The sequence below is a fragment of the Prionailurus viverrinus genome, chromosome C1 (assembly GCF_022837055.1).
Source record: "Prionailurus viverrinus isolate Anna chromosome C1, UM_Priviv_1.0, whole genome shotgun sequence".
Lineage (NCBI taxonomy): Eukaryota > Metazoa > Chordata > Mammalia > Carnivora > Felidae > Prionailurus > Prionailurus viverrinus.
The window spans coordinates 47,254,459-47,275,896 of NC_062568.1; the positions used below are offsets into that span (position 1 = coordinate 47,254,459).

General features: G+C 37.2%; 1 protein-coding gene across 3 annotated transcripts in view; it reads right to left on the reverse strand.

Moving 5' to 3' along the window:
• Nucleotides 1-21,438, reverse strand: part of ITPRID2 (ITPR interacting domain containing 2) — a 92,700-nt gene that overhangs the window by 36,017 nt on the left and 35,245 nt on the right. For 2 of the 3 annotated variants that reach the window (XM_047870537.1, XM_047870534.1), the window contains exons 1-3: nt 3,726-4,073; nt 3,322-3,367; nt 295-344 (exon numbers count right to left, since the gene is read on the reverse strand). In XM_047870537.1, the coding sequence (XP_047726493.1) occupies nt 295-344; nt 3,322-3,367; nt 3,726-3,936 (307 nt within the window). In that variant the 5' untranslated portion in view covers nt 3,937-4,073. Of the gene's footprint in view, nt 1-294; nt 345-3,321; nt 3,368-3,725; nt 4,074-9,603; nt 9,706-21,438 lie in introns of those variants that run through there. The other variant, XM_047870535.1, reaches the window with a different exon arrangement.

Sequence of the window (21,438 nt, forward strand, 5' to 3'; positions counted from 1 at the left end):
ATTTTCCTTAAGTTTACATATTCTATTTCTGTATTTAATTAGTTTTCATAATATCTAACTGGATAATAAAATATGAGTTTCACACTGTGTAAAGGTTTAGTGATTTTCTTAAACTATCCACTGTTTTACGGTTCATGACAAGGTTTCTTTCTTTTGGCTTTTCTCTCAGAATGGTATAGCTTATAAAATGAACATCACTTTTATAATTTACATATGTATACTTTCACTCAAAGCAGTGAAATAAAGTAGGACCTTCACATAAAGAACAGATTTAGAAAGGCAACTTTCTCTTACCCTTGAGTGTATTACTGCTTTGCTCATCCAGTGAGGCTCCCAAAGGGGTACTGAAACCACATAAACATATAAACCTCAGTCTTGAAAAGCTGTCTGGAGAGTTGTCACTGCACAACTTTACACTTAAAAGGTCATAGCCAGCAAGCTTCTAATCACATTTAACTATCCTCCCCAAACACAAAAGGAATGCAAGAGTATTACATAAGTAATATCCTCCTAACTAAGCAAATACCTATCCTCAAGTCAGTTCACCAGGAATGATTTAATCACACATCTGATCTGCCAGCAATTAAGAACAAGAATTATAATTACAAATGATATGAATTAGCATTTTCTTTACAAAAACAGAAAAAGAGAATGTCAACACGCATTAAAAAAATGTCTGCTCCCCTCAATCCCTTCCCTAGAAACAGGAAACAGAATTAAAAGAAAACAAATCTTTATCTAAATAAAATGTAAAAGTCAGAGTCTAGTGAGAAGTAAGATTCAACAGTTTTTTAAACCTCATCTGTTAAATCTATCACCAGCATTTTAGAGCATCAATTAGTGCCTCCCTTAACCCCAACTACTATCTTTTTTGGTGTAACGGAGAAACTTGAGATTATTTTTTTCTGCTTTGAAACTGTAAAATACATATATCTTCATTCAACTCTGTAAACTAAAAAGCTGGCTTGAGAATCAACCTTAAAAACCAGCCATTGCTAAAATTCCTACACATTCTTCCCGTTCAAATGCAGATAACTTAGAAATCTTTTTTTCAATGTGAAAATGTTTTTCACTTCTGTCTAAAAACTGAATTATACTAAGAAATGTTTTATTTTGAACGTCTTGTTTTATGATATAAACCTTTCATCAGTAACAATTTATACCTCTTACAAATTCACATCAGTCATGGAATCAATCATAAAAATATCAGTCTAAAAAACTTATTATTGAAATGGCAATTTAATGTTAAAACTTTCTGCAAGCAAATACACAGGCAATGGTAGTTCTTCGAGAATTAGTGCTTTTGAAATGTTAAAGAATCACAACTACCATGAAAACAATAAAAAACTGAGCCAAGTTTTTACATATATTTTAATGAAACTTGAATTTATGCCTCTATAAAGTCCTTCTTTCTTGATGGCTACTTTCTTAGGATAAAACACTGTATTACTCCTGCAGATGTCTCTGCTGGTCTATGCACTAACAGAAAATGGCAAATAAAGAGACTGTAACTGCCATTCTCCTTCAGAAACAAGTTTCTCACTCTTATAACTGCTTTCTTCTAAATTCGTTCAAAAACTATCCTTTCTTAGATGTTAATCCAAGCAATTATTTCCACTTAGCAAAAAAAAAAAAAAAAAAAAAAGATTATCAAAGACCCCTACACACTTTAAGGAACAACAAATGGAATCTTTATTCAGAATATGGACAGCAATACAAAAATAAATAAATAAATAAATAAGAATGTATCCAGGGGAAAAAGCTAGCTTTAGATCATTTGTAAATACTGTGTACAAAGTAGGTAAATGCCCAACTTTGAAAAACCTGTTAGAGAAAAAAACCCTAGAGTTGCATATGTCCTAGCAGTCAAATCTGCAATAATACAGCTACCATTACAAGACTATTTGTTCCAGCTTTCCCAGGTACAAATGAATGTCCCTTTTGTACAGAATAGATGCAACTGTAGGGAACAAGAAGGAAACCTATGCAGGAAACCTAAGAGGGAAGGAGCAGCAGACCAAAGAATCTGCCTACATAAGACCAGCAACAAAACTTGAAATTTTCGAAGATGGTATGTCTGATGAATAACATTTGCCTACCGCATTTACCTTACAAGATAAACTTACTTATTTACTGTCTACTTGATGTGATCTTTTATATAATCTTAATTCCTATACATCATAAAATAATGTGATTTTTCACTTGCCATTAAACTTTCTTTTTTCCTTTTTCGGTGTATCTTTAGAAAGACAGACCATATATTTCACCGTATCTCAAAGAGTCAATGATACTCCTAAATAAGAGTATTTATTCATCATTACTCAAAAATCCAGGTAATTCATTAAAACAGGATATCAACAGAGTAGTGGCCAATATTTTATCTGTGCTTAGGGAAGAAAAATAAACTGGCATATATGAAAATCGCTTCTCCTTCCCCCCCAAAACACTTCCCTACCTCTGGTATACTTGAACAAAAGATTAAGAAAAGCCCAAAATGAGACGGCAGAAATATGTGCAGAAGCAAACACCTTAACCAAAGTTAAAAAGCAACATTCTTCATATGATATTCTACAAGTAGAAAATAAATAGAAAAAAATTAAAATAGGTAACAAGCTTTTTTACTGTAGTAAGATTTACTTGCAAAATGATCTATCTCCCCTTGTACTTTATCAACCAGATTGGTACCAGTTGCCAAAGTATGCAATTAAACAGATTTATGCCGTTTGAATGCCTTCAAAGCTCTCTATGTCCCTTCAGTGCATTCCAGTGCCTGTCTGACAAATGCGTGCCCAAGGAGTAAACTACAAGAAAAAAAGTTAGCTGGTTTTATAGCTATCCAAATAGAATTAAGGCACAGAAATAAAATTAAGGCCAGTTAAGTTGTTAAGTAAATTAAATTCATCTAAAACACATTTGAAAGGGAAATCATTTCATGCCAGATATACAGATGTCAAAACAAAAGCAAAGTAAAATACCGTGTGAAATGTGAAAATCCTTTCGAATAAAAACAAGGCAAGCATATAACGAGGCAAGGCATGATTATTTGTTTTAGGTCTCTGCTCTCTGATGCTAACATCACGCAAGGGGGGCTGAAGTCCTAACAACTGTAAAGTCAACACGGTCACCAAATAATCAGCGGTCACAGTACTTCCATTTCTAATCTTTCAAAGGAGGAAGCTATCCGCCGGCTCACTTTCCGGTTTATAGCTCACACCGCCATGGGACCCACAGGGACTGCGGCCCGGGTGACTCTGCTCCACTCGGGAGGGCCATCTCCGCGGATCTCCCTCTGGGACGCGAGAGGCGAAAGCGAGGACTCACCGGCAGTCCTTGAGCCATATCGCGATCTTCTCGTTGGGCACGTTTCCTGCGGGGCAGAGTGAGGGGACAGCGTGGTTACCGACCCCTGGGGGACTCCGACGTCGGGGTCAACCTGGACGCTCCCATGTAGGAAAATCTACTGGGGGTAATATGTAGCCTAAGCAACACGTCCCAGTGTCCATCTAAAGGAAAACGAGATGGCACCGGGGTGTCTATGCGGACTCTGGAGACGCCTTGTCAAGGGCGCGCATTTAAAGGTCGCAAGTGTCCCCTCTCGCCCGGCCGGCCCGCAGGATCTGCCAGAACTTAGAGCAGTTGCCCAGAGCGCACGAGACTTTCCCCCGCCCGCCAGCCTGCACTTCCCCGAGTCCCCCGCCCGCCGCGGCACGGCCGGGCGCACAGACCTCTCCCCGGGGCCGCCGGCAGCTTCGCACCCGGGAGGTCCTCCTCGTCGTCCTCGTCCTCGTCCTGCGTCGTCGCTTCTGTGGACAGGTCCTCCGTTTCCGACGCCTGCCAGGAGCCGCGGCACTTGGCCCAGGCCTTCCTCCTGCGACTCGCCACTTGCCACTCCAGTTCCTCCTCCGCCTCCGCCGACGCCACCAGGGGCCGGTCCATGGCCGCACCGGGAGCTCCGCTGCCCTAGTCGGAGCCTGCTTGAGACACGGTGGCGGCGGGACCCCCGCCCCTGCTGTCAGCGCCCAGCCGGGCTGGGGGGGGCCCCCGGGAAGCGGGAGCGGGCGCGGGAGGGGGCGGAGGAGGAGAAGAAGGAGAAGGAGGAGGAGGAGGAGGAGGAGGAGGAGGGGACGGGAGGGAGGGAGGGAAGGAAGGGGAGGGAGGGGGCAGAGGGCCGGCGCTTCACATGAAGCCGGCCCGGCGCGGCGCGGGAGCGCTAGTGGCCGGAGCGAGCGCGGCAGAGAACGAGCGCCGGCCGGCCCCCTGGCCCCGCTCCCCGCCTCCAGTCCTCCGCCCTCCGCCTCCCGCCTCCCGCCTCCCGCCTCCCGCCTCCGCCCGACGTGCCGGAGGCCCGGCCGGCCGCGGCGTGTCTGCGCGCCCCTCCCTCGGCGGCGTCCCACGCCCCCTTCCGGCCGGGGGCGCGCGGGGCGGAGCGCGGGGCGGCGGCGCGGACTAGGGCGTTGGGTTCCCCTGAGGTGGCCCGCGGAGTGGGCGAGATTTGTTTGCTTGTTTGTTTGGTAGCAATCTTTGTTTCCTGTCAACTTCTCTCACAGAAAAAATGTGGAAAGGCCAACTGCCCGTCTTCACCGCGTCAAAACAAATGTCTGGTTGGGCTCGCCGAGTTACTATTGTTGGCGAAGTCCAAGGAATTGAGGATGAAGATGAAAGAAAAGAGCCTCCTAATTGGTATTTGTCAAAATGTCAAACCTGGAAAAGACCAAACTTCGTGAAGTGCTACTTTCGTGCCTTAAGAAAGTTATTTATCGTGGTTGTGTTATGTATGAAAACGAATTGAGAAAGAATGTTTTATCTGGAGATTCCACATTGACGTTGGACGTGGAGAGATGAAAAGATAGAGGTTGATGTCAAGATTCAGAACTATTTTAAAAATGCATTTGGGCATTCTCCCCCTTTTAAAATCTCATTAGCATAAAGACTCTAAACTCCTGTTGAAATCACACACAAACTTCTGATGGTTTATCAATACCTACAAAATCCTATCCAAAATCCAGACTAAGTTTCCAGAACCACCATTATATTCTGGGTCTAGGTAGAGGTACTGTGAAAATACAAGGGGAGCTAGAACAGTGATACTAGAATCTCACCGGCTTGAAATTTCATTATTATTCGTTCCCTGAATCTTAAAGACTTTTCAGCCTTCAAGAGTCCTATATAGCAAAATGCAGCTAACAGTTTAATGGCCCTTCAGAATAGGCTAGGGCCTAGCTGCCTGTAGGAAAGAAAGGTAAGCAAGAGAGAGAGAGGGAAGTAGCTGGAGAAGAGACACTGAAAGGGGTGGTCAAAAGCCACACAGAACAAAATCTACTGTCTTTACAGTTCCATGCAGGGCCCTAACAGATCCCACCCTACTCATCTGGGGCTTCCAGCTTCAACTCCATTATCTCCACGTGCTGTTTGCTGACTCTATGTCCTTGCCTCTCAATTTACTCCTGTTCTTTTCTCTCCAATACCTTTATGAACTTCAAGATCCACCTGAGCCAGAACTTTTCCTCAACCGTATCTTTCCACCACTTCTGGTCACATCTCTCCCATGATGCCCTGATTCACAACTGAATGTCTGGATCACTTATTTTAAGACTGAATTGTGCAGTAATATGACTGGCCTTTGAGGGTATGTTTGACTTCCCAGCCAGATTGGAGTGTAAACCGTGAGAGATTAAAGAACATTCTGTATTCCTCTTGTACCCCTTACACTTTTAGTACAGAGGACTGATGACTTTTCTTGAGGTAAATTTTTCTGTTCTTTATGTTCTTCAGCATGGACAGACAAATGGATAAAGTATTTGCTTTACATTGTTTCTCTAAGGCCTATTATTTTTTATTTAGTTTTGTTTTTTAATACTTTTAAACAACAAAGAACTTTTGAGAAAGGCAATAGTGAAGTATATTTTATATTTAAAAACCAGGGGCACCTGGGTGGCTCAGTCAGTTAAGTTTTGGTCTCTTGATTTTGACTCAGGTCATCTCGCAGTTGATGAGTTCCGGGAGCCGAGCCCCACATTGGGATTCTCTCTCTGCCTCTGTCTCTCTGTTTCTGTTTCTCTCTCTCTCTGCCCCTCAAATACATAAACATTAAAAAAAAAATAAAAATAAAAGCCAACCACCAGAATCAAGCTATAAAGAAAGGAGGGGGAAATGCCAGCAGGTAGCATTAGAATAGAATACAGAAATTGCTTAAAATCTAATAGCGCAATTGTATGTTTTCTTCTACATGACCATTTTTAATGTAATATGTTGAGGGTACAGAAGTAGTAGGGAAGGAAATCCTTGAAACAGCAAGCTGTTTTGAACTGTGAAGGGTTTTAATTGTATTCTCAACTTTGAGATATTAAAAAATGCCCAAGGTGTTTCCTTTATTCAGTGAGGAATGCCGTGTTACACACGAGGAGAATCTATTTGCTTCTTCAAGGATTTTTTTCCCAACAAGTACTATATTGTTGACCAACTGCATATCCCCGTTACAGAAGCTCTCCATAAGGAGTAATGTCTGATTCACTGATACTTGCAAGGTAGAGAAATAAACAAATTTAAGTTAGATGTGGATAATTCCATCCAGCAAGTTGTAGTGGAAACAGTAGGGTCTTGAGTGTCAGATTGAAGTTTGAAATCTGCTTATCTTTCTAGTTTTATGGCCTAAGGCAAAACAGATAATATCTTTGGCCATCACATTCCTCATCTGTGAAATAGCAATCATGATAACTGCCTTCCCAAACTGATGTGAGCATCACATGGAATCACATGGAAGTAGGCGCTCAGGGTAGCTGCTGGAATTGTTATATTGCAGAAGGCAAAAATCAATGTTATAATAGAAGGATTATTCTTATACCGTTAAGTGACATCTATCCTCATGTGTATGCAGATGAATTTTAAAAATCGCATAAATTCAGGCTAGGACAGAAAACCTATTCTGGTTAGACACTTTTAAATGGAAAAGCTTATCTCTAGAAATGAAACATCGTGCTCAGTTTAATTACTTTAGTTATTTTTTACTCTTCCAGACCTTAACACATGCCTTAAAATTACTAAGCAAGATTTACTATTGAGTAAGCTAAAGCATCTTGTTCTAGTTATTGTTTGTTCAAGAATATTTATGTAATCAATATTTTATTTTATGCCTCAAAATCTTGATACAGACTCTGATCAGAAAGTGGTAGCATTGCAGTTTACCAAATTTTCACCCCTTATTAAGACAAAAGGAAGTTGGGAGGTGTAAGCTAAGTAGAATTGTAGGTTAAATAAACAAAGCAGCATTATATATTTCAAAGGAGTGCATGGAGAACAGAATTCTGTATGAAATAAGTTTAGAAAACACTGTATATTGTATTCTCACCTCTCCCACCCAACCCAGTCACAATGAATGTAAGAGACTTGAGAAGTAAGTTCTCAAGGCTTATTAAGGAAAAAAAAAAAAAAACCTGTTTAACTTTGTTTAACCCAGTATTTCTAAAATTCATTTCAACATGAAATATTTTGGGCTCACTCATTATAGCTACTAACATTTCCAGGGATACTTAGTGGGATAATTTACACTAAGGTAAAAGAGGGTGAAAGGAAAATATTACTCAACAAATGAATTCTTTGAAAATTTTCAAAGTATTATTTACAAACCATACAAATGAACTATGAGGAAAGGTGGTTAGTCTGATTTAAGATTTTTTATATATATTTGAGTCATTATTAATCATTACAGTATTTCTAGTTGTGTATATTTTAAAGTGATAAAATTCATTTATATAGTCTATAACTTGAACCTATTATTCTTAGGGTTTTTCCACATTAGCAAAAATTGAGGGATTATTATGCTAGTTCATTGTCCTCATAAGTAAGCATTAATATAGCGTAACAATCTGCTATTTTTATTTCCCTTATTTTCTCAAGTACACACCAGAGAGAGAAGCAGGTGTTTATACCACTGGAACTTTGCCTTGCAGATTATTTACAAAATCTTGGTAAGTTTACATACTTTCTGATTTTGTGCATGTTGAAGACTTGTCATTTTATCATCCATTTCACTGTCCTCAGATCACCATTTCTTTTTGCCACATACTGCTAAATTTACCCTCTCCATGGTAAAACCTTGTAGATAGCTTGTTTTCTTTTCAGTGGCTCAATTCTTTGGTGTTTCTGAGCAACAGGTAAAAATAGCTCATCTATTCTTCATTAACAATTGACTGAAGCAAGATTATATAACAGAATAAACTTTATTTGGTCTGTTTCATGAATTCATGAAAGTTTAGATCAGTTCTTTTTTTTTTCTTTTCAGTCCTGCCCTAAAATATTGTTTTTAAAGGTCCCTGACATTTTGAATCATAAAAGCTTTTCAAGAGGTACATCTATTGATGTTGAATAATCAGTGCCACTTGGTATTAAACATTTTTATGCAGTACACAAGAGGATGTCATTATTGCACTTCCCAGTTTTAACACTGCCCTATTATGTGATCAATGTATTGATAGACATTTTCTTCCTATTTTAAGATTAATTCTAGCTTGTGTTATATATATGATTATTTCCTATTTGAAGCCATTTAGCACTTTAAAAAGTTTCACAATGCATGTATTTGGAATTATATATTCACAGATAAATCTTCCTTTCACATTTTATGAGAATCAAAAGAAAGAGGTTGGTGGCTAGATGAACCGGATTTAATACTGATGTATCTTTAAGAACTTTAAATGGTACAGACCTCATAGACAACTGTCTTTCACACACACACACAATGTATTTTTTAAAAATAATTCTGACGTGTGCCTGAACTGCACTGCCTCTCCCACCACATTTCCCTTCTCTAATCTCCTTTCTGCAGCTCCTTCATGCCCATCTCAGAACAAACACAATCTGCATTCAGAACAGGACCGTTTACAAGTTCAATGGAGTTATTTTGGGTGAGTCATTGAAAACACAGTACAAAACCTTTCCTCACTCACCAGAAATGCATTTTTAAAATAAAGCCAAAGTGAACAAGGCTTGGCAAGTTTGAGGGTGGACAAAATGGGGAGAGAGCAGGGTTTCTGCCAGACTCAGACAGGATTTTGCTAAACCATTTTTGTCTATTCCTTACATTCAACTTTACCAATTTCTCTTACCATCACTAACCAAAAAGTAGAAGATTGAGCAGGTAGGACATCAAAACAAGGACACTTCATATCAACCACCATTGTGATATAGAGCAGAACTGGCAGATCCCTCTATCTTGGCATCAGTTTTAAGTTGCCCTTTTTGTCATTCTTCAATTCAGAAGCTATAAGATGTATCTACTGAATAATCTCTTTATTCTAATTAAATCAATTTTGACAAATTGATAATAATTGTAGGCAATTTTTAGAAAGTTGTATATAAATTCAGTGTATAGTCCTTTAAAATTGCTTTCAAAATAAGTGAAGTTCCATGAGAGTTAATTAAGCAATGAAATGTTAAAGGAAATAGAGCTACAGAGACAGAAAATAATAAGCTAGTTCCTAAGAAACTTTTGAAATTTAATTCATGTAATGAAAGTCTATTCAACGGCTTGATACATTTTAGATATTTAACAATCAGGTATTCAAGATTTATGAATCAGAGTAGATTCTTTATCTATATATTACTCACCCTTTATCCTGCAGAGAACTTTCTAGCAGAAATACAAGTAACTATTCTTCCACAACTTGGTACAAATCAGTTGAGGCTCACATCTCATGAATGAGGAGAAACCTGGAATCAAAAAAAATTCTTAAACATATAATGATAATTCAAAATTCCTTTGCTATAAAATTTGATAGTCCATAAAAGCCACCTTTAACGCAGATTGATCCAGCAAGTAACTCTGTGGTAATTGACACACCCCATAGGTAGCCCTACAGTTAGAATTGTTCACAAAGGGTCTATCTGCAAGCTGTGGGGACAAGCCAGGTTCTACCAGATGGAATTATGCAAATGTTCTCCTTGAACTCCCTGCAAAAATTATCGGTTTCCACAAGTCGGGTGACAGTTGTTGGTTAACAGAATGAAAACTCTGTGTTTGAAAGTTCATCTGGCCTGTGAAAGCACTAGGGTCATAATAAACAAACACATATTTCCTGCTGTAGTTTAAGAACATCGCCAAGAACTCTGCTTTCCCACATTTGGGGAATTTTTTCCTTTTATTTTATGGTGAGGCGATTGTTTTTAAATTAAAAGATAAGTATTTATACAGCCTTCAAAGCTTACCTCAACCATCTAAGAATGATTTTATCACATTTAGTTGCATTTAAATATAATCTACAAATGATCAAAAGTTAAAGTGACTACATATCTACTGATGGGGACCCAAAACTAAGAACTTCCCACAATCTTATTTCAAATCAAACAGAAACGTGAACCAAACTTCCATTAAAATTTCTTTGGAGCAGACAAAAAAGGTAGCATATTTGGCCTGGATTACATTAGCACTAAATCATACAGCTTAAAGTTATATTTATTAATAGACTGTTATTAAATAAAAGAACTACAGGGTAAAGTTCAACACACAGGTTGTTTTGGTTAATTTTTTAAAAATCCCCTGAGCCTGTATCTTTCCAATTTTTTTTTACTAGTCAGCCAAGTTGGCACCTTAAAACCTTTAAATACTGTAATTATAATAGTGCTGATATTCAATTTGGAGAAATGCTATTAAAAGAACAATTATTTCAGTGGACCCAAGGAAATAACAATGTGACAAATAGATACTTTTGATTGAGTACTTGCCTTGTGCCAGACACTTTACTTAGGGTTAGATTTATAGTGTCTCATTTAATACAACAACTATAAAAGCATTTGTATTATTCTCACTTTATAGTTAGGGAAACTGAGCTTCAGAGAGATTAATACTTGCCCCAGGCTGTGTACTAGTAAGTGGCAGAGTGGAACCAGGATTTTCCCCGGCAAAGCCCATGCTCTCACCTAAGATATGTGACTGTCTCCTAGTACTCCAGGTCCACTGTTAAAGAAACATTAGTAATCACTTACTTTCCTCTGACTGAGGAGGTTCTTCACCTATAGAAGTGGGCAGAGGGGTCAGTATGACTCATAACTGGAAGGAATTCTACAGAGGCAGTTACCCTACAACAGCTCTCTCATTTTACAAAGGGAGAGAAAATGAGCTTGGAAACTTAAGAAGCCTGCCCAAGGTCAGCCATTTGGTTAGTGACAGAATTAATTAGGACAAGAATCCATATCTCAAAAGCCCTACAAACATTGATAAAGGCAAAGGTAGAAAAACTGCTTTTATCTTATCAAATGTTCTGAAAAACTTGGAGAATATAAAAACAAAGATTTTAGTATGTAGGCTTCTTAAATTATCAGTAAATTTTTGAGTCCTTCTAGGATAACATCATATTCCCTGTTACATAAAAAAGCCCAAGACTATAGCATCCCTGGACCAGCCACATTCTTGTACTCAGAGAACTTTCTCAAGAGGAATCACACAGATGATCAAGAAGAATTTTTGCTTCTCAACCTAAAATCTGGCCTTCCAAGTAAGCTTTAATTTTCCAATAGGAGACCTGAAGTTTTTAAGATTTCACTTTTCACCTAAGAACTATTTAAAATTCTATTTTGAAGAGAAACAATATTCAGAAAGATTTTCTGAAGGGTAAAATTCAATCACTTCTGGGGCACCTGGGTGGCTCAGTAGTTGAACATCTGACTTCAGCTCAGGTCATGATCTCACCGTGAGTTCAAGCCCCACATTGGGCTGACTCCTGTCAGCAGGGAGCCTGCTTCAGATCCTCTGTTCCTCTCTTTCCACCTCTCCCCTATGTGCCTGCAGGCACATGCTTTCTCTCTCTCTCTCTCTCAAAAATAAATAAACATTAAAAAAATTCAACCACTACTGTGACTAATATATACTACATATGAGCATTTCAATATGTTAATATTTAGCCATGATTTAAAGCAGATCAGCAAAGAGCTGGGTGCTTTGATAATATCAAATGATTTCCAAAAAGTTGGTTTTCACAAAATCACTCTGATTTGTAAAATAGCATCTGCCTATATTGATTCTCAATATGAACAATGATGTGAAATGAGATGTCCTACTTCTAATAAGGAGTCTTCCCAGAACTTGTTAAGTACATCACCCTGCCTTCTCTTTAGGAGAACCTCAGAAGAAGTCTTTTTATAATATTTGTTCCAAGATGAGTTGAAATTACTGGGACATTTTATTTTAATCTCATGGGCACTGGGACTTGGATAACTAACAAAGTTTCTGTTTTTAACATTGGTTAGTAGAGAATTGAGAGCCAAATGTGTGGCTTACTCATGGTAGATGAGTAGGTCATCATGGTATGCATCCTAAACCTTATTCATACCTCTAACTTGTCCCCACCTTTTTTCTTCTTTTACTTCCATTTTTTTCTCAAAATAATATTTTATAACTTTTATATTCCTTTTCTTCACCATGACAAGGAATAGCTAAATATGTAAGAATATTATGCAAAATTATGTTTACTATACAAATATGTATATCCATAGGGGAATGTTAGGAGTGAAACAAAGATGTTCCATGACCATGACAATATTATAGCTAACTTTTTTCCTTTATTTTCCAAACATTTTGAAATTGTATTTACAACTTAGGGAGGAAAACATTATTTGAACTTTGAAATGGTAAGTTTCAAATGGCTGGTAAGTGACAGCCAAATTTCAAAGGCCTCAGAGTGCTATTCTAAGACTATCTTACTGAAATCTTAGAATAGAAGTTAAAAGCAACTTCCAGTTTTTAACTAAAGTGCTTTATTGAAAGATAACTAGTAACTATATCGCAGAAAGAGTCAGGCATGGAAGTTGTTAGGCAAGGAAGCCAATTAGGAGGCTTATATGTATGGGGCCTGGGGATAGGGAGGTTAATAAAAATTCAAGTTAGACTGAGGGAAATACGGGATGCAATCAGATTTGACAAACTATGAAATGGGTGGGAAGGAAGAAACAGAATGATCTTCAAGGTTTGTTTTCCACTGCAGGTGCATGGATAGGTATTGGTGTCATTCAACCTAATAAAGAATTTAGGAGAATTGGGTATTTGGTACTAATTTGTTTAGAAGTGAGAGAAAAAGAGGAAAGGAAATGAGTTCATTATAGGACATGTTAGATATGAGGTACTTCCAAATCATACTGATGGAAATGTAACCCCAAGCATTCAGAAATACAGCACAGAACTGGAACTCTGGATGAAAGTTTGGTTAAATATTGTAGGGTGTGTTGTGTGTGTATTGAATCCTTAATACTAGACAGCCTTCTTTCTATTTCCCAAGTAAACTATTTCAAACCTACCAAAGCAGTAGTCATCAGTGACTTCAAAAATGCCAAATCTGCTGGATCCTTTCAGCTCTCATTTTATAGTTATCCTTATGGTTTTTGCAGGATTGACTATTCCTCTCATTTATTTCTTGATCTTATATTTTCCTATTCTCCTACTTCTCAATCTCCTTTACTGGCTTTTATTCTTTTACCAGCTTTATTGTTGTGTTCTTGAGAATTCCCCTCTATTAAGTTTACACACTCTCCCTGACTAGGATGGAGAAGTCTAAGAGTGGAGGAGCTTAGGGAGAAATGAAAGTTTGTTGAATATATTGTTTGAAAAGCCTGTTAGACTTCCAAGAGAGTATGTTGAGTAGGCATTTAGATATATGAATATAGACTTCAACGGAAAAATCTGGACTGGAATATAAATTTAAAAGTCGTCAGCATATAAATAGTATCCAAAGCTAAAAAACTAGTTGGGGCCACCAAGGGGGAATTGGTGAAGAATTGTTAGAAGAGATGTCCAAGGATAGTGCTTGGGGTACTTCACATTTTCAAGGCAAATAAAGGAGAAGAATCCAGCAAAGGAGGCTAAGAAAGATCATCTAGCACAACTAGCAAAGTAGAAAGAGAACTAAGAGAAGTGGTATCTTGAAGGCCACTGAAACAAAAAGGTTTTAAAGAAGAGGAAATTATTAAGTCTACCAGCTTTCTGAGAAGTTGATTAAGATGAAAACTGAAAATCGATCCCTGGATTTTGCAGTACAGATGTTATTGCTGCCCTTGACAATAATTGTGGTGGAATGGCGGAGAGTGAAACCCTGATTGTAGTGCGACTATGTGGGGCTGATTCCTTTTAGAAGATGGAAACAGGAAATAGCAGGGGTAGTCAAACTAAAACAATTAATTGTTTGGTAAAGATAGAACAAAAGAGCAAGAAAGCCATTATATAAATATATGGTCATTCCAAATCATGATTACCTATGTCTGGACTTAGTTGGGGAAAGCCAAGTTCTAAAATTTTGACTCTTCTGAGTTTATTTCCACTTAATTTTATTATTAGACCTTCTTACAATTATTATCGTTTCTCAAGAATAGTCTTGAGAGATGTAAAGATAGAAACAGTAAATGTAGACATCTGATGAAGAAAAGGATGAAGCTAGGAAATAGATAAAAGGAAATACAGAGTTGAAGAAGGATTTCTGGTTATTCTTTTGAGGAATAAAACATGTTTACTGGTTAAAAACAATAACAAGTAGACAGAGAAAGATTAGATATACACAGAAAAGGCTAGGTATTTGAAGGGATGTGATCTTGAGAAAGGGAGGAAAATTTATTTTAGAAGGTCATTTCTTTTAGATCAGAAAGAAATACAACGTACCAATGTAGTTAATTTTAAGGGGAAGATTATTTAAAGGAGTTAACGCCTAATGTCCTTTTTGTACTCGGAGAATTAGCCAGATCATCTGCTGAAGTAATGGATCATGAGCTGTTTGGAAAATTTACAAGAGCAAAGGTTTGGGATAACTGTTATTAAAAATGGAAACAAGAGTATAGGGGAGAAATAAAATATTTATTTAACCATTATATATTCCTCTAACACCTTATAAATATCAGCTCATTTATTCATCATAATATGTCTATGAGATATGCTTGATTATTATTCCCTTTTTTCAGATGAAGAAAATGAGGCACAAAGTGGTTATGCTATTTTTCTAAGGGTACCTAGCTAGTAAGTAGAGGAGCCTAGAACTGAGTTTCCATGTTCTGGCTCCAGGGTCCATGCTCTTAACCACTTTACAATGCTGATTGATGGCAATGGCATGACTTTATTTATCAGGTTTAGGTACATAGGTCTTAAATTTCAAAAAACAAAATTTTAGACACATCAAGAATAGGAGCTCAGAGGTTGTGTGTGATGGAAGTTGAGGGATTAGTTGATGAGATGAGCCACAGCAGGCAGGGTTAGTTGGAAGACATAGGGCAGGAGGGAAAGAAGCAAGGTTGTATAGGGGTTCAGAGACTTGAATCTTTGCTATATTCTTAAGGTTGAGGTTCCTTTGAAGTCAAATAATTAGATAGAAACAAGGAAAAGGGATCACTGAAAAGAGCAGGAACTCAAATTAAGACAGTAAGATTGTGAAGTGTAATTAAGGGGGGTAAAGAGTTGCTGGGAATGAATAGGTAGCACTGGGGAATGGCACTGGTAGTAGATCACTGAAGTCCAAAGAGGTTAAAGGCCTGTGCAGCAGGAGAGGTCAAGAAATGATGAGTCTAGGGTGTTGGGTGGGGCACATCTATAAATATTGAAGTCACTTATGAATCATTCAAGATGAGACAGGAAATGGGGTGGAGAAAACGGCTGCAGAAACCAGTGGATTGCAATGTGAGTGTGATGTGGGAATGAAAGATGGCATAAGTGAGACCAAACAGCCATAATGAACATACTCCAAGCGGCAGAGTCATATAGGCCAAACTTTCTTGTAGCCACCTGCCTCTGGAAGTGTGATAGGGAAGCCAAAAGTGCCATGTCACTAAGATGCCTAAACTGGCTGCATTTCTGAAGAGCTTTTTAAAGAGGTTGAACTGTTGAAATGATTAAGGACTTAAATTACCTCAGAGGTCCAACACATTAGTAAAGTAAATATTAACACAGCTTGGTTTATCTAGCCCGCATAAAACCATTATCACTTAAGTACAAATATGGCCTCATGGATATTTTAAGTTTTCAAAGGTGGGAGAGTGGAAAGAGGAGGAGAACATAGGAAATTGAGATGTAATTTGGCCGTGCATAATGTGAACAACCAGCATAAAGGAGGAAGAAAGAACCGGCCACCGTGAACATGGAGAAGCTCCTATATGCGCCCTAGGAATAAAGTGGGAAGGGGAAATGTGCAAATGAGCCATATTTTTCCCTTGGTTCAGGATACTCAATAAGTATTATTTGTTGTTTTACATGTGGTGATTGGGGCTTTCCCGGTTCCAACAAAGAAACTAAAAAAGAAAGAACATTTTTTTATAGAAAAAAAAAAAAAATTCCTATCCCTGAATCAGAAGGCAGGCTGAATTACATAGTAGGATATAATTACTTAATATTAGAGGAAACTATGTTTTGATCAACAAAAATTCAGATTTGCCTTGGAGACCTATAGTGTTAGTTGCCTACCAAAACACCACTCCTCCACCTTCTTCCTTACCAACAGAATCCTTATTATGCCACTGGATGTTGGCATCTACATATGACACTAAGAGATAAGGCAGCCATCTTGTGACCATAAGTGGAGCTAGCTTAGAAAGAAAAACCAAGATGCTGATAAGCATCCCAGATTTAGGAAACAGTAATGCAGGGACCTAGTTAAATTTGAAATTTCAAATAATGAGTAACATCACAAGAGACATGTATAATTTAACTAAAATTCAAATTTAACTTGATGTCCTGTATTTAATGACAACCCTAGATTCTCAGGATGACAAATGCAAAGTTAAATATATCCTAAGTCATTGATGAAGTAATTGAGCTGTTGAGTTAGCCACCTCTGGGACCACCTCAACTCAAAACATTTTAGTATCAAGTAAATCTTCCTTAATATTAAGCCAGTTCTTATTGCATTTTCTGTTATTTACAGCCAAAGGCATCCTAACTAATGCAGTTTTGTTAGCCTTGTCTTTGAGCAAGTCAATGCACATATTGTTCATCCCTAAGTATCAACTTACAAATTCTAATTGGTATTTTCAAAAGGTTTCTTTGTGAAAATCCCTTAGTATGAAATACATCTATGTTTTCAGAATTCATAGTTTTACATCTTTATGTAGTACTCCATAAAAATTACTTTCATGAAATATGTAACATGTGATGTCTTTCTCTGCACAGTTTAGCTAGATTGGATGATCTCTAAGATATATTCTAGTTTAGGAAATATTAGTTATTATAGAACAAATGTAGATATGAAATAAAGATAGGCAGATATTTTCTTACTTGATAAAGCACATAACAATAAAGCTATACAACAGAAATTATCCAGTGTTAAAATTAATTATGTAACAAAGGACTTCTTTTGACAGTAGTTATTTGTTTTAAGAATTAGCAGAATTAGATTCATAATAACACCACCATGAAAAACAGTAATACAACTTTGATGTGATGTTTCTTGAGTTACAAATAGAAGTTAGAATGAAGTCCTTTATCCATATAGATACATAGCTTTTATTCTTAATATCCTCAAAGTACAAAGTAAATTTGGGCAAAAGAAAGGAAGATAAATAATGGAAATTTTCTAAATGATTATAGTCACAAACTGTGTGGTCCTGTAAGCACCAAAAGTTGGCATTTTCCATCTGTTTCCAGTGGCTTATCAGATGGCCAAGTCAATTTGTGAATGCTGTTAAAATTCTATTTTTTTACTATAAGTGTAACCACAGTGATTCAAGTAATCTTTACATGAACTGGTCTCCCCTAGTCAATGGAGAAATGGCTTAAGCTGACAGGAACCTTTTTGTATGATGATATACACTTGTGTGCATGTGTGCACAGGTCTGCAAGTGTGTGCACATGTATATAAGTGTATGCACACTTATGCTTGTGAGTGATCCAGAGGTTATTTGATCAAGAAGCCTCTGCTTTTTCCCCCATACCCCTGGTCAAGGCAGATCCAGCTGCACAAAACCAAAGCAGGTGAAGTCAGTTTTCAGAGCTGGGAAATGGAGTGAGTTTAGCAAATTTATAATTGAGATTATCTGGTATATCAGTACTCTTCAAAATTATGTTCTGATCTAAAACTATCCTTATTGCCACTCTTCTCTCCTTCCTTTCATAACAGTCTTATTTAAATGCAATTCAGCTCTTTTTCCAAGCTTGCATTCTAAGAAAAACAAACACTACAGTTATAAAAGCCATTCATTGAAAAATACTGCCCAACTACCACTATTCTCACTCAAGCACACTTCGTGACAGAATTCTATGCACACCCCTAAGCAAGCATATCACAGTATTTATTCAGCAAACTAGGTAACTCCCAAGATGGAAAAAAATTTGCTGCTTAAAAAAATATTCTCTGTACCAGATTTTAGAAAGGAGAACCATGGCATGTACATGCACGTATAGCCACAGACTTCAACAATGAACTTGGGAAAAGAAAAAGACAGGAGGGGGGGAAACATGTAACATTTTGAGTTGGATGTTCTGAAAACATTGCAGATTGGAAAATTATATTTAGGAGTTTAAAAATCTTATTTGTGTGATAATTTTCATTTGAGACCTATTTTATGTATATACAGGATGTATTACTTTTAAAAAATAATGGTTTATGTTTTCCTCTAAAAATTAAGTATCATATGATACACTCTTTCTAAAGACCATTCATTGATTTGACCTTGGAAGGATATTCCCAGTCCATTGATTACCTTTTCATATTACTTATTTTTTTATACTAGGTAAAATTTTTTCTCCATGTGTTGCACAGTGAAGAAGCAGAAATAAAAACTATAAATGGAAAAGAACACTTCTCCAGGGTCATTTAATCCAAATTTTTCTAGGGAAAGTTCTTTCCTCAATTTTAATTGTCTAATAATATCCATTATTTTTCTAATGTATCCAAATATTTCTACACCACCCTAGGAGAGACTATTTTATTTCAAATATTTCTCAAACCTGAAGCACTTACTTTTAAACAAAATTTCTCGTTTTCCAAATGCTTTAAAAGGGGATGATAAAAATTAAAAATGATATGTAATATGTAAATCTGATGTGAAAGAGATAGATTAGGTAATGGCATATGCCTCCTAAGCTTTTTTTTTTTTTTTGCCAGCACAAGTGTGAAAGAGTATAAAATATCCATCCGTGTGATCCATTATTGCATATGTGATTTTAAATCCATGAAAATGATCTAGCATCTTTTGAAGTATCACCTAAATTTTTTCCACCACCAGTAATTTAATACAATAAAAGAAAAGTGCCTTGATAATTCAGAACACACTGCCAGGTTGCTAGCACTAAAATACTTCTTTTGTTGAGTATCAAAGGTAGTACCATATTGCCCCTTACGTATACCTTAAATTAAATGCCTTCCTCTATTGCCTTAAAAGGGCTTCTTCAGTATAACCCCATTTTACCAATTCAAGCTTATATATCACTGACACAAACACTCCTCTCCATTTGTATCTATCTTTCTCTTCAGTAAATATGCTTCCACCCGCCCCCCTCCTTCAGCCCTGTTCACTCCACCAGGAATGTAATTTCCTTTACCTCTACTCTTACTTGAGCACCTCTTTTCCAGAAAGCTTTTCCTGACTGTTTTGCCCATTTAGTTGGTTCTCTTACTGTCAACATGTCTATTTAGCATTCCATTGTTCTGATTTCTGTTAATTAGTTTATTCTTGTGCTTTTCTGTATGCTCCACCTGTCCTTGTATTCTGAAACATTGGAAGTTCCTCTACTAAACTTTGTTTATTCACTGTTCATTTCTGTGTGATTCAAATTTCTAGAAACACTAGGTCAGTAATTAAAGTACAAGAAAAAAGAAAAAACTAGGGCACCTGGCCGGCTCAGTTGGTTAAGCATCTGACTTCGCCTCAGGTCATGATCTAGTAGTGGTTTGTGAGTTTGAGCCCCGCATCAGGCTCTGTGCTGACAGGTCAGAATCTGGAGCCTGCTTCAGATTCTGTGTCTCCCTCACTCTCTGCCCTTCCCCCCACTCACACTCTATCTCTCTCTTTCAAAAATAAACATTAAAAAAATTAAAGAAAAAATAAATAATAAAGGTTTTACTTGTACAAAATCTACATTCATGACCTCTTTTACCTTATTTTGAAATACAGTTTCTAGGTGTTTCTCATGGTAGATATTAACAGTGACATCATTTCAAATTTGAGTCCCCATGATATTCCCCCTTTTTTCTTACCAGGGTGCACGGGGTAATGCAGTGGTTTTCAAATTTATTTTTGAGGAACAGAATTGGTTTTTTTTTCTTTTCAAACTCATTCTTACCCAGAATTTCAAATATGTTAACGAGATGCAAGCTGAGCACCTCTTGCTAAAGACAGTGCAGTGTGTGAGGGGGAACGTAAGGTGTCCAGACCACCTAGCCCTTCCACAGTTGCACCCCCACCCCCTGCCCCTACGGTGGCTCCTGTGGCTCCTTGGAGGAATTCTGGAGGCCTGATGTAGAAACTTCAGAAACCCTGGTCTTGGCTCTGCTGTCTTCTCTTTGTTCAGGCTGGAGCAAGTCTCTTTCCTCAAGCATAAAAACAATGAACTTGATCTTCAAAGAGCATTCATAGAAATTATAAAGCTTCAAAATGTAAGCAGTATTTAAAACCAATGAAAAAAAAATCATGCCTATTTTGGTGTTCTGTTGTTGTATTGGATCATTATTTTTAGACACTTTCTTAGGAAAAACATTGGTAGATGTTTGATAAAAATTAGTATTGAGGGTTGATTTTAGATTTAAACAATTTTTTTCCTTTGGTTTATCTAGATTCTGGTTTATGAGTGCCTTTTATTATCAGTAAATTTCAGTTTTGAAAACTCTAGTTTGAGGTGGCATTTCAAAAAAAAGAAACCAAAGTTTGTATTCAACATTCACAGCTTCTAATCTTTTGTATTCCTTCGAGAAAACAAACAGTGTAATATAATGTTCTTATAGAAACTGGTATAAATATCATTAAAGTATTTGTTTTGGTTGGTGTTCATTTACAGAATGTGTGAAGAAATACATAAACCCAGTATCAGACAAATACCATTAAAGAGAACTATCATTCTAGTTAATAAAATATATTAGTGAACTTGGGACTTTTCATTTTAACTATATTTTAAAGCTATTTCTATTGGGCACTGATTCATTTGTAAATGGAAAAAGTCAGGCAAAATACCAAAACAGTAAGTACTACTTGGTTCTCAGCAACCTGTTAAATAAACTGTTGCTGCTTTTAACTGCAGAGTACTTAAATGTAACTGCTGTCTATAATTTTTTTTAGAATTTCTGGTTTCCCCATCAGATAAACTTGACTCAGCTATCAATATGAAAATCCCTTACCTGTCAGTTTGGCTTAATCAAAACAATTAAAAAAATTTTTTTTAAGTATTTATTTATTTTTAAGAGAGAGAGATAGTGTGAGCAGGGGAGGAGCAGAGAGAGAGAGAGGGAGACACAGAATCGAAGCAGGCTCCAGGCTCTGAGCTGTCAGCACAGA